The sequence below is a fragment of the Balaenoptera acutorostrata genome, chromosome 13, assembly GCF_949987535.1.
Source record: "Balaenoptera acutorostrata chromosome 13, mBalAcu1.1, whole genome shotgun sequence".
In the NCBI taxonomy this organism is placed as follows: Eukaryota; Metazoa; Chordata; class Mammalia; order Artiodactyla; family Balaenopteridae; genus Balaenoptera; species Balaenoptera acutorostrata.
In genome coordinates this window covers 81,812,201-81,828,754 of record NC_080076.1, presented here as the reverse complement: position 1 = coordinate 81,828,754, position 16,554 = coordinate 81,812,201, and the positions used below count along the sequence as shown (strand labels likewise).

Sequence of the window (16,554 nt, the reverse complement as noted above, 5' to 3'; positions counted from 1 at the left end):
TCTTGGTTTCCCTTCCAGTTAGTAACCTCCCCAAAGAAAATCACTCTTCTGGGGTCTCTCACCATAGATTAGTTTTGCCTGTTCTTGAACTCAATGTAAATGGAATCATAATGGACTCATACAACATAAAACTGTTTTGTGACTGGCTTCTTTGGCCCAACACTGTATCTTTGAGACTCAGCCATATTTTAGTATAGCAATAGTTTCCTCTTTTTCATTGTCGTGCAGTAGTCAAATAAATGAGTATACCGCGATATATTTATCCATACTACTATTGATGGACATTGAGATTTTTCCCAGTGTTTGCCCATATGAATGACATTGGCATGAATATTCTTACACAGGTCATTCTGTGGACATGGGCGGTCATTTTGGTTAAGGACATAATACCCTGGGGTGAAACTGTTGGGTCAGAGCATATGTTCAGTTTCAGTAGATACTGTCAAATTGTTTTTCCAAATGGTTGTACCCATTCACAATCTCACCAGAATTTTATGAGAATTCTGGTTGCTCTGTATCCTTGCCAACATTTGGTGCTGTCAACTCTATCTTAGCCACTCTGGTGGGACCTATACTAGAATTTACTTGACATTTTTTTTTCAGCCAGTGTCTCTTCCTCCATCTCCTTTGTTCTTCCTCATCTCCTTCTTCCTCTTTTTCTTTCCCTTCTCCTTCTTTCCTTTTCTTTTCTCCCTCTTCTTTTAATTCTTCTTAGTGTATTTTACATAAGGCTGTGAAAAAACTGCATGAAATTATGGATTTGGTGTGCAAAATCAATATTTCAAATTTCAACTTTTAAAATACAAAAATGGCATCCACGTGTCATCTAAAAGCATTGCCTGTTCCTCCACACCTGGGGAAATGCAGCTTCTGTTGTCTGACTGACTCATCAGTGCTCCTTTTTTTGCCGGGGCCCCTGTTGATTCTTGCCATGCTCTGGGCATGCCTAAGGCAGAAATGAGGGTTGTCACCTGTGGCCAAGGACCACAATGGATTCTCAATAAACATCCTCCAGTTTTAGGCTTTTCTAAACCTCCTCCTTCCCCAGGCTCGAGCAGCTGAGCCGAGGGTACCTAAGTACTCCCCCCACCTCCACCCCTTCTCACCCAAGAACTGGTGTTATTCTTTGGTTTTGAAAAGGGTCTTTCCTGGAGGTCTCCCCTTGGGTAATCAGATCAGGCCAACTGCAAAGGATTTAAATGGCCCAGTTTGAGAAGGAGGGGCAGCTCACGCAGCTCCGGGTTAGACCAGCAGGCATTTTTTTCCTGTTTGGGGAAATGGCTACTGGATTAGCACTTTGCTGCCCAGGGTGGTGTGTGAGAATGTGTGTTTGTGCCTGTCCTTCTGCCATGCCTGCGAGGAGCTTGTCTGTTCCCAGTCCTGTCATTTCCTGCCGATCGGCAGGGCCAGATAGATGCCCCAGACCCTGTTAATGATATGCTGAGGGGTTTGGCTGGTGAGGGCTTTCAGGTGCAAGGGGACACAACCCCACACTTGAGGAAGCTGAGGGGCCGTGTGAGCCAGCGGCTTGGCTTAGCTCAAAATCCAGCAGACTTTGGGGAGAGGAGACGATGCAAAGCCTAAGCATCAGTCTGGGACTTCCCTTGGCAGCCTTTGTGATGAAGGCTCTGAGAGGCTAGCTGGCATCGATCAGGAGCCTTATGAGTGCAGAGCTGTCTGCCAGATCCAGACAGAGGTGGCCAGAGGCTGGTGAAAGAAATAAGATGCATCTCCGCCCTCAAGGAGCCCATATTTGAGAAATAACTGGGAAGATGCTGATAAACAGTCCTCCTGACTCACAGATCAAAACTGGGACACAGTCCTTTAGAATTCCCCGCCCTGCCCCCCCCCCTTCCCCCAGATGGAGGATGTCAGGTCCTAGCCTGAGCTGGGGCACATGGACGTGGTTGGGAGTCTGTGGACCCGGCATCTGATCTTGGCTCTGCCACTGTGGCGTGCCTGCTTTGTGTTAGGTGCTGGGGATACAGATTCTTCCCTTATGTGTGTGGGGCACAGGCCATGGGGGAGACAGACATTCAGTAACCACATAAGTAAATGCAGAATTCACATAGTGCAGGGAGCACGTGTAGCCTAGAGATCTGACTAGTTCTGAGGATTGGGGACAGTGTCTCTAAGGAACTGATGCCTAAAGGTGAGTAGGTCTCCACTAACAGGATGGGGAATAGCGCCCCAGGCAGAGGGACAGCATGTGCAAAGGCCCTGAGGTGGATGACAATTTGGTGTGATCAAGGACCAGGGAGATGACCAGAGTCAGAGGGTGACAAGGTGATGGTAAAGAAGTTGGAGAGAGGGTGTTGAGGGTGCTATGAAGCTTTTGTAAGCAATGGGAAGGGAGAACAATGGAAAACCTTTGGAAGTTTTTAAGCTGAGGGTGACATGATACAATGTATCATTTTTAAACATCACTTTAACTGCTGGGTAGAAAATACATTGTAAAGAATTAAAAGTCAGATGGTGTTATTCAGCCATTAAAAGGAATGATGTTTTGATACATGCTACAACATGGATGAACCTCAAAAACATGACGCTAAGTGAAAGAAGCCAGACACAAAAGGTCACATATTGGATGATTCATTCCATTTATATGAAATACCTGGAATAGGCAAATCCTTAGAGACAGAAAACATTAGTGATTGCCAGGGGCTGGAGCAAAGGGGAATGGAGAGTAATGGTTTCATGGGTAGAGGGTTTTCTTTTGGGATGAGGAAAATATTTGGGGGGCTAAATAGAGGTAGTGTTTGCACAGCATTGTGAATACTTAATGCTACTGAGTTGTTCACTTTAAAATGGTTAACTTCATGTGAATTTTACCTCAATACAAAAAAAACAGAGCAAAGGGAAACAAAAGTGGGATTAGGATTTTAAGAGGCAGCAGCAGCAGTAGCTTAGGGGAGGGAGGAAGGTGGCTTGGTCCAGAACTGTGGGCTGGAGATGGAAAGTAATGAACCAATGTGAAGAGGTGAGAATTCTCAGGATCCTTTTCATTCAAATAGGCTATGCAAATCAGGAAGGTTGGAAGAACTTTTCTAGATGCCAACATTGGACTAGGCCTTTGCTGTACCTGGTAAAACAAGCACGTTTTCCTAGGCACAGTTTGTGGTCCAGCCTGCCATGTCAGAGAGCCCTTCCAGAAAGCGGCACGTCCACCCGGTGCTGGTACAGCCCCAGAGGATGGAGCTGCCCGTGCCAGTGTTTCATTTTGCTGCTTTCCCCAGAATTGGCCCCATTTCCAGAAAATACATTTATGTAATAGATATCTAATATCCTGTGAAGATCATGGAGAGGATGTTCTTCTTAACTGCATCTGCAGGATATACTGCAAAATATCCACTAAATTATAGTCACAGTCATCAGACACAGTCGATTGTGTCTGTTTTCCCCTCCAAGCACGTCTGGGTAATGAGCACAGATGGTAAAGGTGAATCCTACATCCTGTCTACAAAGGCTTCCTTGGTGGGTGGGAAGCGATACAGAATTTCCTTCCACTTTCTCTGATTAAATAACCATTCATCCTCCCACTTTCTCTTCTTCCTATCCTCTCTTCCTCCCTTCTTTCTATCCATCTTTCCATCCTACCATCCTCTCCTCCTTCATTACATCCATCCATCCATCACCCTTTCATCCTTTGACCTTTTCACCCTTCCATCCATCCATTCATCCATCCATCCATTCTTCCTTCCATCCATCCTCCCTTTCCCCATCCTTCCATCTTCTCATTCTCTCTTTCATTCTATCCATTTTCCCTCCCATTCTTTCATCTTCTCATCCTCTCTGTCCTTCATTCATTCCATACTTCCACTTTTCACCCTTTTCCCCTCTATCCACCCACCCATCCATCTATCCATCCATCCATCCATCCATCCTTTTATCCATCCATCTGTCCAACTAACATTTATTTATACACACCCCTTCTCTGCTCCATCTGTGGCCATGAGTGAAGCAGCATTGAGCTACTATTATACTTGTGCTGGGTTAGACTTGCTTCTTCTTTTTATTTTATTTTATTTAAAAAATTTTTATTGAAGTATAGTTGATTTACAATGTTGTGTTATTTTCTGCTGTACAGCAAAGTGAATCGGTTACACATATACATACATCCACTCTTTTTTAGATTCTTTTCCCATGTAGGTCATTACAGAGTATTGCGAAGAGTTCCCTATGCTATACAGTAGGTCCTTATTAGTTATCTATTTTACATATAGACTTGGTTCTTCTTGTACAAGGGATCTGGCCTCATCACTTAGTGGCCCAGTGCCTCAAGGCTGCCATCTGTGTTTGGGAGATCATCATGGTACCTATTGCTGCAGGGTTTGACTGCATCCTCTTCATCTGCCAAGGGTCGTGGTGAGTTGAGGGAGCTGTTGGGTGTTTCAGGTGAAAAACATGGCTTGGCTTCAGTTTTTGGCTTCTTCAAGGTTAAGCCCCTGCTATACAGACAGCCAGTTTAACCTGGTCATAGTGACGTTAACATCAGGTCACCTGAACCCTCATTCTGTGCTGGGCCCCTTGCCAAGCACATGATCCCGTAGAATCGTCATCCATCCTTCTTAGGTAGGTGCTGTGGTTTCCCCCATCGTCCAGGTGAGAACACTGAGGCACGAAAAGGTGAGATCACTTTCCTGAGGTCACAGTCAGGACCCAGGCTCCAAACTCCCTGACCCCAAAGCCTGCGAGTGTAACTCCTACATTACACTCCCTCTGTGTAGACGCCTTTGTGACTCTCCACCACTGGACGCTCGTGTGGAATGAAATGCTGCCACCCCCGCTGCCTGCTCTTCTCCAGCCGCGGTCGGGGTGAGCCGGCCATCGCGTGCTGCTCTAGCAGGAGGCGCCTTCCTGGGCCTTGCTGCAGACCCCCGCGGGGATGGGGAGCAGGGCTGCCCGCGCGAGCGCTGCGGGGGGCAGCTCTGCAGGCACACTTGAACTCCTTAAAGCTGAGGGGCAGCAGACCTCCTGGAGAGGGTGACTTTTAGGCTGCCTGTGTGGGAGGCCTCTGGTCTTAAATGAACACCCCTTCCTGGGCCCTGCATCCGGATCTGTGAACATTTGCGAGGCAGGTTTGCTTTGGCCACAAGAGGGCGCCCAACTCCTGGCCACACCTGAACAGGGCACTGCGGGAGTTGGGGGTTGGGGGGAAGGCGGTGAGGTTAATTTTGGACCAAACTCTCTTCAGCTGATCACCTAAACTCCTGGGGAAGGGGAGAAATGTTTCAGAACCAGCCCAAGAGGTACATTCTATTCAGCTGGGGCCGAGCTATGGGCTGAGCGCTCCAACAACAAAAACCACAGGTTCCGACCCTCAAGGAGCTCACAGTCAGGCCTGGAAGATGGAGAATTAAAATGCAGCGTTATGAGTGGCTGTCTTCATCCAGATCGATCATTTAATAAACATTTCGTGAGCACCTACTGTGTGCCAGGCTCTGTGCTGGTTGCCAAAGACAGAGAAACGAACAATACGGAGTCACTGGCCTCAAAGACCCTCAGTCCACTTGGGAGACAGAGCCTAAAAGAACAAATTTGGAAAATATAGGAAAGTGCAGCCACAGAGATACATAGAGAATATTTTAGGAGGGTGGAGCTGGAACACCCCCAAGCTAGGAGGAAAGGGGGAGTATCAGGGAAGGCTTCCTGTAGGAAGAACACTCAACCCTGGTTGGGATGGACTGGGGTGTCAAGGAAGGCTTCCTGGAGGAGAGGACACCAGAGTTGTAAAAAAACAAATGGGGCCTTGACCCGACAAAGAAGGGGAGGGTTTCCCAGGCCATGGGAAGAGCATAAACCAAGGGTTAGAGGTGAGAAGCAGCACAAAATATGTGGCTGGAGCCCAGTGGGAGGGATCCGGAGAGGGTGGCAGGGCCAGATGGAGGTGGGGAGTGGTTACTGGGTGCCACGCTAAGGAGATTGGGTCCCCCTGCTCTCACTGTGTGTGCTTAGGGATACATTTCCCTCTCTTCTTTTTTCTGTCTCCCTTTCAGAGCCAAGAAGAAAAGCAAGCCGTTGAACCTCAAGATCCACAGCAGCGTGGGCAGCTGTGAGAATATCCCCTCCCAGCAGCGCTCCCCGCTGCTGTCCGAGCGCTCCCTCCGCTCCTTCTTCGTGGGACACGCGCCCTTCCTGCCCTCCACCCCTCCCGTCCACTCCGAGGCCAACTTCTCCTCAAGTAAGTCCCCAGCAGCTGCACCTGCTGCCCTCCGCGCCGGGGCGCGCCCTCTTCTTTTCCTTCCGTGAAAATACTCGGGAAATGCGTGCGGAACACACCTCATCCGCGGTCCGTCTGCCGCCTCCACCTGCGCCACTCATGCCCCTGAGGATGGTTTCGGAGAGAAGGGGGCATAATTGGGAGGCTGTTGTCATTGGTCCCATGTGCCTCCTCTTTTTTGGCCTGCAGATGTGTAGGGATGACAGCAGGAAGGAAGCATGCAAGGCATTAAAGGAAACATCAGCCTTTTCTCTCCTCTGCTTCTCAGCAGTCCGGTCACAGGATTTTTCCTGGCCACTGTGGATAAGGCATCTCTGATTCAATTTTGTAATTTTCTCCCCCACCGCGGGTCAAAGCGCATAACCTTTACATCTCAAAGATGGATTTGGGTTCAAACTGGGCTGAGCATGGCCTGGAGTGGCTTACATTCTGCTCCCATGCATTTTGCAGCAAAGTGGTTATTCCTGGGAGAGGAAATGGATCTTTCTGGTGATCGAGAGCTGAGGTCTCAGAAGGCGTTTAATCTTCTCTGCCTAGAGGCCCATTTTGCTGAACAGGCACAGATGTGGTCAGAGGGGAGCCCCTGAAAAAAGCCCAACCAGTCCGCCAGCCAAGACAAAAATTTTATTGCCTGGGAACTCAGGAAGAGGAGGGGGTGCTAGAATTTGTAGGAAATAACCCCTTGCCCTTAATACAGCCAGACTGTGTCCACATGTTGATGCTGTGATAAATGATAAGTGATGTTTACTGAGCACCAGTATATGCTACTCACCCACATGTGTGATATCATTTAGTTCTTGCAATAATCAGTGGTACGGATGGATTATTCCCATTGTATAGATGAGGAAACTGAGGCCCAGGGACATCAAAGAATTGCCTAAAGTCACACAGCTATGGAGTAGTTGAGTCAGGATTTGAATCTGATTCTTTCTCACTCCAGAGTATACAAGCTTATCCATCATGCCTGATTTGATAACCAAGTTCCTCAAATATCCAGTGGGGTACCCTTCTCTAAATGTGGGGTTCTATTCTTTACCTTTACATAAGGGTTTTAAAACTTCTTTTAGGGAGGCCATGGGCCCTTTAAGAATTGGATGCAATCTATTAATTTTCTTCCTGGAAAACTGCACACGTAACATCCCACACAAATGTTCAGTGTCAAGACTGTTAGGTTCAGAACCTCTGCCTTAGCCCAGTTGGATGGTTGGCCCGGGGCAGAACCATGAACTGTTTACAAGCCACAGATGTGTCCCATGAGTCCACTGCAGGAATCATTGGAGGGTCTGGTACCAGGAGAGACTTGTGTGGACATCAGTTAGGATAAGTTCCAGAGCCTGGCTTATCTCAGTGCCCAGAGGGTAGAGGCCCTGAATCAAGCAAACTAAAATAGCACTCATGACACACGTCAACGCCAGAAGGCCAATTTATCAATTTGTCAAGAGAAATCACTGTCAGAGAGACTAGAAACACTCCATGACGGTGGGTGGGCCTGCGTGGCAGTCAGAGGGCTGCGTGGTGAGCCTGGACGAGAAAAAAGGGGATGACGTATCCGATGTGTAACGACAGCAGGGTGGGGCAGAGCGTCATGGCCCTGGAGGGAGCTGCCTGGGTTCGAGTCCCAGCTCTGTTACTTTTTTTTTTTTTTTTTTTTTAGCTCTGTTACTTTTGAGCAGTGTGCGGACCTCGAGCAAGTCAAGAGCCTCTGTGAGCCTCAGTTTCCTTAATCTGTAAAATGGGCATAACAATAGCTTCATATCATAGATGGTTGTGAAGATTAGATCAGCTCATATTTGTCAAGTTGTCTACACAGTAGTTGGCACAGAGTAAGTGCCTGATAAATGATAGCTGTTGTTCTGATGTTTATTGGCTCCTTAGCCTAGTATCATTTCCATCCTCTGGCTCCGTGGTTAATTTTGAGGCTGTGGCTAAATGCCTTTCAGTTCACACTCCCCACTTCCTTATGGCCCTAAGAGTGCTTGGAATTTACCTTGGCGGGATGCTGGGCAGCTGCTTCCAGCAGCCATCTGTCTTCGAGCACCGCCGTCCCGTGAGTGAATGTCAGCCTGGCCACCTCAGAGGGCTTGACCATAGCCCTGCACTTTAATTCTGGCCAGAGTAGAAACATTTCCAGCTTGCTGAAAAAAAGAAAAAAAACCCACAACCCACAGACTTGCACGTTCAGACCTCTGCTTCTGCCAAAGAGTTCTGCAAGGATTCACCATAGCTCCCCACTTTTCATGCCTGCCCCATCTCCATCTGAGAGGAGAGGCTTCCCTGCTTGCCTGTGGGCAGTAGCAAAGTCCTGAATTAAAATCAGCTCCTGATACTAAGATGCCCTAGAAACACTATTGTCTCTTTGGACAGTCCTGGTCCTTGTATGCAGAGAGGTTGCTCTCTGATCTCCCAGGAAGGAGAAAGATAGCATTTTAGTCTCAGTGGGGGAACAAGTGTGTAACCCAAATATTAGCTGGACCCCTATGGACCAGTCCCATTTTCTTTGATCCTAACAAATGATAGAAACAGAGGCAGCCCGTTGGAATAGGCTCCAGATCGGGAAATGAGACTCTCTCTGCTGAAGTCTCAGTGTTGTCACCAATTGTCTGTATGACCTTTGTCCCTGCGGAGCACATCAGCTGCATTGTCGCAGTTAAGATTCACTGCACTCTTTGAGGCAGACATCATCATTCCCATGTTACAGATCAGGAAACTGAGGCTCCAAAAGGTGAGTGATCTTGCCCACGTTGTAGATTTTGAATCCAAATGCAAATCTAACCTGCATCCCGTCTTCCTGTCTCCATCTGGGTTTCAGTTTCCCCAACTGTACAATAAGAGACTCCACGCAGGTCCATTCCAGAGCTGAGAAACCCTAAGGCTTACCCAGTGAGTATGCAAAGTGGCTTTTCCTAGGCAGATCTTTGGACTCACTCAGAATGCTGATTTTGGAGTCTCCAGGCCGGGGCCGTTGGGAGAACACAGCTGCTGGCACCGGCTCCCCCATGCTTCCAACAGTCCCAATCTCATGCCACTCTGAGTTCCAGAGGAGAACTTCCTGCCTCTGGGCCCCAGTGCCAGCCTGCCTCCCACGACCCAGCCGAGGGAGCCTCTGAGGCTGTGTCCCTGCCAGTCTGAGTCTGTCCGCCCGTTTGTCACCGTCAGCTCTGGCTGCGGCTGTGCTGTGAAGGGTGGTGATCCTGCATTTTGTTACCCCTGATGGTAATGCCTGGAGTCAGCATTAGGAAGATTCCGGCTGCAGAGTGGCCGAGTCTTGGACCCTCGGGGTGCCTAGCCACCTCGGATGGGCTGCGAGAAGGACTTACCTCCTTGGGGCTCGCCCTCCTTCCTTGGTCTGGGGGTGACAAACAGGGGGAGGGAGGGGAGTAGAAGGAGCCCTGGCTTCTGAGGAATCTGTCTCTAAGGTTAGCTATGGACAAAACATAAGGTGTTAGACTCTGCTGCGCAGTGTGGAAGATGCTGACTCAGGAGTGAACCTGTTTCCCAGAGAAGTAGAGAACCACGGACTTACCTCTCCATCCTCGCTGTGTTTATTTATTCCATGCTGCATTCATGCATGCCGTGTTGCCCCTGTGGTATCTGATTGGATGCCCTCCACCCATGGACCATTTTTGGTCTAATAAGCTGTGTGTCTTTGGCTCCTTGGAGGGCATCTCTGATCCCAGCTGACTTAGGTAGCCTCTATGATCCCTATAAAGAAGCTTCCTCAGAATGAAAAAAGTGCCACCTACATCATCGTTCATTACTGGCTGGCAGAAGTGATTTGGGGTTTATAGCAACTAAGTGGTGGCTGACATATCTTTGGGCACATCACTGAGCCCTGTGGGTCTGTTTCTACCCGGCAAGGAGGTAGTGAGGACAAACTGAGGAAATCATGTAAATTTCCTAGCACAGGGGCCAGAGCTTAGAGCGCTGAATCTCAATAAAGGGTAGCTCGGGGAGCTATTGCTGTGCATTATGTGATGGGATAGCTTGTAACAATGATGAAAATGATGCTAATAATAGCAATTAGCATTTATTGTGTGTTGACAATGTCCCAAGCATCATCGGTTCAGGCGAGGCAATTTACTTCTATTATTTTGTTTAAGCTTCACAGTCCTCCATCAGGTAGGTACTATTATGATCCCCATTTTACAGATGAAGAAACTGAGGCTGAGAGATTTAAGTAACTGGCCCAAGGTCACAGGCCAGGAAGGAGGTGGAGTTTGCAGTCATTCTGAATCCGCCAGTCTGCAGTGCTGGGGTGTGAAATGGCAACGCTGTCTCCACTGGAACTTGCCTGCTCAGCAAGTAGGGAGCTTAACTTGTTCAAGGTTTCCCTCTGGCACCCTTGCTTAGTTGGGGGATTGTATGGTGGGGCCCAGCCTTGCTCCAAGGATGCCTCTTGTTCACCAGAGCATTGCGCTTGCTCAGCAATCAGCACCCATGCTGGCTAGCGAACTATTACCCCGCCGGACTCTGGTGCTGATATTTAGGGGACCCACTGTCCCAGGTGGTGGCCATTCCTGTGGGGGCCAGGCAGCTGCAGAACGTGGCCAAAAGATGTCATCCTGAACATCTTTGGTAGAAGGTGAGGAATGACGGGGGACTTTTGCCTCCTGCAGTTTTCTGGGAGTTTATTAGCTGCCTGGGGGTGGGAGGTTGAGCACTTCAGGGCAGCAGCTACAAAAGCCAACAAGTGACTGATGTACCCGGACATCCCCACCTTGGCCCCAGTGGCACCAGCTGGAGTCTGATACGAGGCCCCGATCTTATGAAATATTGTCCTTCACCAGGCGTTTGAAAGACAGCATGCCCTCACCTTGTCCCATCTCACCGTGCCCTCTTCTCATCTCTTCTCCACGCAACTCCTGTTCTTTGTCCTGGAGACACAGCGACAGGTAGCTGACCCTCAGTTGAGGGCCCGGCCTCATGTGCCCTGAGGCTGAGTCAGAAGCCTGATTTGTTAGGGTGGCCGCAGCAGGTAGCAATAAAGACTGATGAAGCCGAGCTGTGGCCTCCCAAGAAACCAGACACTGGGAGGGTTGTACAGAGACTCAGGATGGGGGTGATTATATACTGCGGTTTAATGATCCTTGAGACCAAGGTTCATTACCCTCCCTCCGCCCGGAAGAGGGGGAGGAGGAGCGCGTGTCTTGACAAAAATTGGCTGCCTGAACCATACTCTCATCTCAGAATCAGGAGAGATTCTGAGAAATTTGTGTCTGACCTGATTCAGTGGAATTCCAAGGGGAAAACATATATCCTGTTGGAGTGACCTGAAGGACTTTTCTCCCCAAGAATGAGGCAGCGGAAGGCCTGCTCCCACTGCCCTCACCCAGGAGACACAAGAAGCACCCATGTCCCATGTCACCTGGCATCTTTGCTGTATTTAGAAACCAGCAGATCGCTAACACGTACTGACCATCTGCCCTCGCCAGGCAGGTGCTGGTGTAGGTGCTTTACAGGCATTCAGATATATACACCTGGGAACAAGTGAAATGATACAGAAAGTTTCATAATGACACATTCGTTCCTTGCACCATCCCTCTCCCAATCCTGCTTTTTTTTTTTTTTAAACATCTTTATTGGAGTATAATTGCTTTACAATGGTGTGTTCGTTTCTGCTTTATAACAAAGTGAATCAGTTATACATATGTTCCCATATCTCTTCCCTCTTGCGTCTCCCTCCCTCCCACCCTCCCTATCCCACCCCTCTAGGTGGTCACAAACCACCGAGCTGATCTCCCTGTGCTATGCGACTGCTTCCCACTAGCTATCTATTTTACATTTAGTAGTGTATATATGTCCATGCCACTCTCTCACCCTGTCACATCTTACCCTTCCCCCTCCCCATATCCCCAAGTCCATTCTCTAGTAGGTCTGTGTCTTTATTCCCGTCTTGCCACTAGGTTCTTCATGACCTTTTTTTTTTCCCTTAGATTCCGTATATATGTGTTAGCATACTGTATTTGTTTTTCTCTTTCTGACTTACTTCACTCTGTATGACAGACTCTAACTCCATCTACCTCATTACAAATACCTCCATTTCGTTTCTTTTTATGGCTGAGTAATATTCCATTGTATATATGTGCCACATCTTCTTTATCCATTCATCTGTTGATGGACACTTAGGTTGCTTCCATGTCCTGGCTATTGTAAATAGAGCTGCAATGAACATTTTGGTACATGACTTTTCACCAGCCCTGCAGGGGATTTTGCACGTGAACATTTGAGCATCACTCGGTTATGTGTCATTTTTTTTTAAAGCTTCTTTTGGAAATAGTTTCAAACTTATAGAAAAGTTGCAAAAACAATACAGAGGATTCCTGTACCCCTTAAACTCAGAATCACTAGTTTTTAACATTTCTTTACATTTGCTTCCTCTCTCCAGTTCCCCCACCCCCAACCCTGATTTCTCTGTCTCTCTCTCTCTCTCCCCCTCCCTCCTTTTGGTGAACCATTTGAGGCTAGGTTGTATACTCTCTTATATAACCACACAGAGTTACCAGATTTAGTAAACTTACCTGATCAAGACTTTCACCTAACCATCTTCCAATTTCAGCAATTTGTCTCAATAGCATCCTTTAGAGCATTTTATTTTTCTGGCGCAGGATTCAGTCTGGGGTCACCTACTGCATTTAGCGGTTGTGTCGACCTTGAACAGTTCCTTAGCCCTTGTCATTTGTGACTTTGATATTTTCGAAGAGTAGGGACCAGCTACTTTACAGAATGCCCCTCAGTTTGGGTTTGTCTGATGTTTCCGCACGGTTAGACTCAGGCCGTGCAGTCTTGGCGGGACTTCTGTCTAAGTGGTGTTGTGTTTTACTTTGTGCAGACCCTCTTTGTGGGCCCAGGGCTGCCAGATCTTTGGCTTTTTCAAAAGAAGTCAGAGACCGTGACGTTTATGAGAAGACTCCCAGTTTTAAAATGTAAGCACCCAGTGAAAAATCTTTCAACGATGCGTGAACCAGTTTAAATAACCCCATGGGCTTGTGGGTCCTATTTGGTCTTGGGGTTCCCAGTTTTTAACCTCTGTTCTAGAATCATGGAGGTTGGAACTGGTAGGTGCCTCAAAAATCACTGAGTGCAAGCTCTCATTTTACAGATGGAGAAACTGAGGCCAGAGAGTGGAAGGGACTTGCCCAGGATTACAGAGCTGGGCTTTGAACCTAGGTCTCCTGGGGCCTAACTAATGGTTCTCTCCGTTACACCGAGATGGTTGCAAAACTGAAGCTTCTGAAAGTGCTACTGAAAGTGCCTGAGAGGAGGGAAACAGTGCCTTCATTTAAAAGATGACATGTTTTGTGTGTACGGGGGCGCTGGTGCTGTGTGTGTGTGTTGGGGGAGCGTGCAGGTGGGTATGTATGTTTTATGTGAGGCTAGTGCTGGATTTTTATCAACTCCCTCTTCTCTGATCTGCCCGTATATTTTGGAATTCCTGCCTTGGCACAAAGAGTTTGGGCTCAGCATGCAATGGGCAACCTTAGACCTTTTGTTATGATTGCTCCCACTGGGAATTGTGGCAGCAAAAATCGGTTGGCAAGTGGTTGGTGCTAGGAGCCAGGGGGGTCATCTGTGCTTCTTGGAGTGAGCCCTGATCCTCAGTCAGGTACACACTGGCGGCACGGGCATCCCTTTCCCTGTCATCAGGACCTGTGTCTGATTGTGCCTTTGTCCTAGTAACAACCCCTCCTGCACAAATAAATGTTTTTGAATGGACAGTGCCATTTCTGAGCATTCACTTTGTGGCCAGCATTGTGGGCCTTCAGCTACTCAGGATCTAGAGAGCAAAGGAGAAAGGATTCTGCTTGCTGCCTTCCAGAGCTGTAGAGCTGGCTGGTTTGGGCATCACTGAGGCAGGAGCTGAAGTTGCTAGACTTCGATGTAGTCTTTGGGATTTTATGGATGGTTCTCCTGCTTTAACTGACCAGAGAAGCAGGCCCCCAAGCAAAACTGCCAAGAACTATTTTGTTAATCAGAAAATAAGCAGGTCTTTATCGCTGTACGATGGTGGTAGTATGGACATATGGCTTGGTTTCAAGTGACAGTAAACAAACTTGAACTTTTTTTTTAGTGTCAAGGTCATTTATTGGCACATGTAGCTGAAAAGTCCAGGGGTTGCATGAGCTTCAGGCTTGGCTGGATCTAGGGGCTCAGTTCATGTCAGGACTCCATATCTCTCTCAGCTCTGCTCTTCTCCAGGATGGCTTCACTCTTAGGCTTTCCATGTAGTGGCGATATGGCCTCAGAAGTCTCAGCCCCTTCCCTCTTCTGGTCCATAGTAAAGGAATGAGATTGTTTAAGTCTGAGATTCACTGAGTCAACCAGTGTGACCACATGCCACCTCTGAACCAACTGGTAGGGTCAGGGAAATGGGATGGAAATTTACTGGCTTAATCCTGGGCTGTGAACTTTACTTTTGGGCTTAGAATGGGAGGATTTTGCCTAAAAATGGAACATGAATGCTGGGGAAGCTGAAAATCACTGTCCATTAGAGTAAAAATGATTAACAAGGGTCCCTGTCCTCAGGGGCTTTGAGGAGCATCTTTCTGGCCAGATTAGTTCATGATCCAAGATAGTGGGGCCGTGTCTCCACTATTGTACAGACAATCCTTTCCTTTTTCTGTGTCTCCCTTGGGCTGTGTTTCTCAGTGATCCATGGCAAGGAATTTCTTTTCTATCCTTCTGACACTCCTTGGGGGTCTCCAGGAAGCACACAACCTGCCAGGGAAGGTTAACCCCCGGCTCCAGGTGGAGACTCAGCTCCACTCTCAAGGTGAAGCCATAGCATCCTGGCATTAGCCAGGCACGGAATTGAGAGTTACACAAATCTCATTTCTGCCATTTATTAGCTAACATCTCTGAGCCTCAGTTTCCCCATCTTCAAAATGGGCCTAATAGGCCTTTCTTGTGGAGTGGTTATCAGGATGAAATAAAAGGATGCTGAGCACCGTGCCTGGTGCCTGGGAAGCACTACCTGTGTTGCTGTGGTCATCGATACTATTATACGGTGTTGGGGTTTCGGTCAACTTTGGTCCTCCCTGGTTTCTGCTGGACATCAGTCCACCCCCCTCCATACCTAAATGGAACCATCACTACTGATTGAATTCCTGACGTGTAAAGTGTGATACTGAGTGTATTAGTCCTTTTGGGCTGTTAGGGTCCTTGTGCCCATACCTGCCATAAACGACGTGTCCTTTGCTAATTCTGATAACAGAAGCTTTTCTTTTCACAGACGTAGGGTCTGCTCTTCTTCTCATCCCCAGGACTGTGCTCCCGGGCTCCCCTCCCGACCTTCCCTGTCACTCAAGTGCCACACAGGCTGTCCTGCTCTAGGGTGTAGCTCTGATAACTCTAATTTTCATCCCAGGCATTTTACCTATCTGTTACTCCTTTTGAGTGGGAAGAGTCCTCCTTCTCCGAAGACAGGCTGCTTCCTAGGCCTCAGGGGGACCTGTCACAGCCCCCCATCCCTGCTGGCCTGGGGAAATCCCGGCATTCCCGTGCCGCCTTTAGCCTCAGCACTTTCTGGAAACCGCAGCAGCCGCTGTGACTATTTAGGGCTCAGCTACTTTTTCTGTAAAGGTCCAGAGAGCAAATATTTCCAGCTTTGCAAGTCGACAGTCTCAACGACTAACTCTTCGATAGTGTCGTGAACACAGCCTTAGGTAACCGAAGGGGCAGGGCTGTGTCCCAATAAAGCTTTATTTACCAAACAGGCAGTGGGCTGACTTGGGCTCAGTCTTCAGAACTAAACAAGACCGGGTTTCAGAGCCCAGCTTTGCCCCCTACTGGCTGGGAGGCCTCGGGGGAGTGAGGTCTCTGAGCTGCAGTTTCTCATCTGCAAAGTTAGGAGAATGGTCGGCTCTCCCTCATAGGGCAGTTGTAAGATTAAATGAGAGAACGCCTGTAAACTGCTAGCACAGGGCCAGGCACATGGTGAGCAGGCAATAAATGTCAGCAATTACTATTAATACAATGTTACTAATGTGTGTATCTGTTATATATAACACATATACGTTATATATGTTACATGCACACACACACACGCACACACACAGAACCGAAGCAGTGTGGTTTTTGGTGAGGCTTCTCCACTCACCTTATTTAATGAGGCCACTTGGTCCCCATGAGAAACCAAGGCTTTTCTCCAAGGCCCCATTTCCTCTGTCAAGGGCTGCCACGCCCACAGCCCAGCTCGTCCACACTGAGGTGACTGCCCCTTCACAACCCTTTCTGAGCAGTCTGGGATTCTGTTTCCATGGGCATTGGTTGGGGAGGCAGACTATGAAATCGAGGTTTGCACCAAGGACAATACGGCCTCTGCTCATGTGTAAACT

General features: G+C 48.2%; 1 protein-coding gene across 1 annotated transcript in view; it reads left to right on the top strand.

The window, feature by feature from the left end:
* Positions 1–16,554, top strand: part of KSR2 (kinase suppressor of ras 2) — a 394,653-nt gene that overhangs the window by 223,992 nt on the left and 154,107 nt on the right. Inside the window, exon 5 of the mRNA XM_007189467.1 lies at positions 5,997–6,181. Coding sequence (XP_007189529.1) covers positions 5,997–6,181 — 185 coding nt within the window. The remainder of the gene's footprint in view (positions 1–5,996; positions 6,182–16,554) is intronic.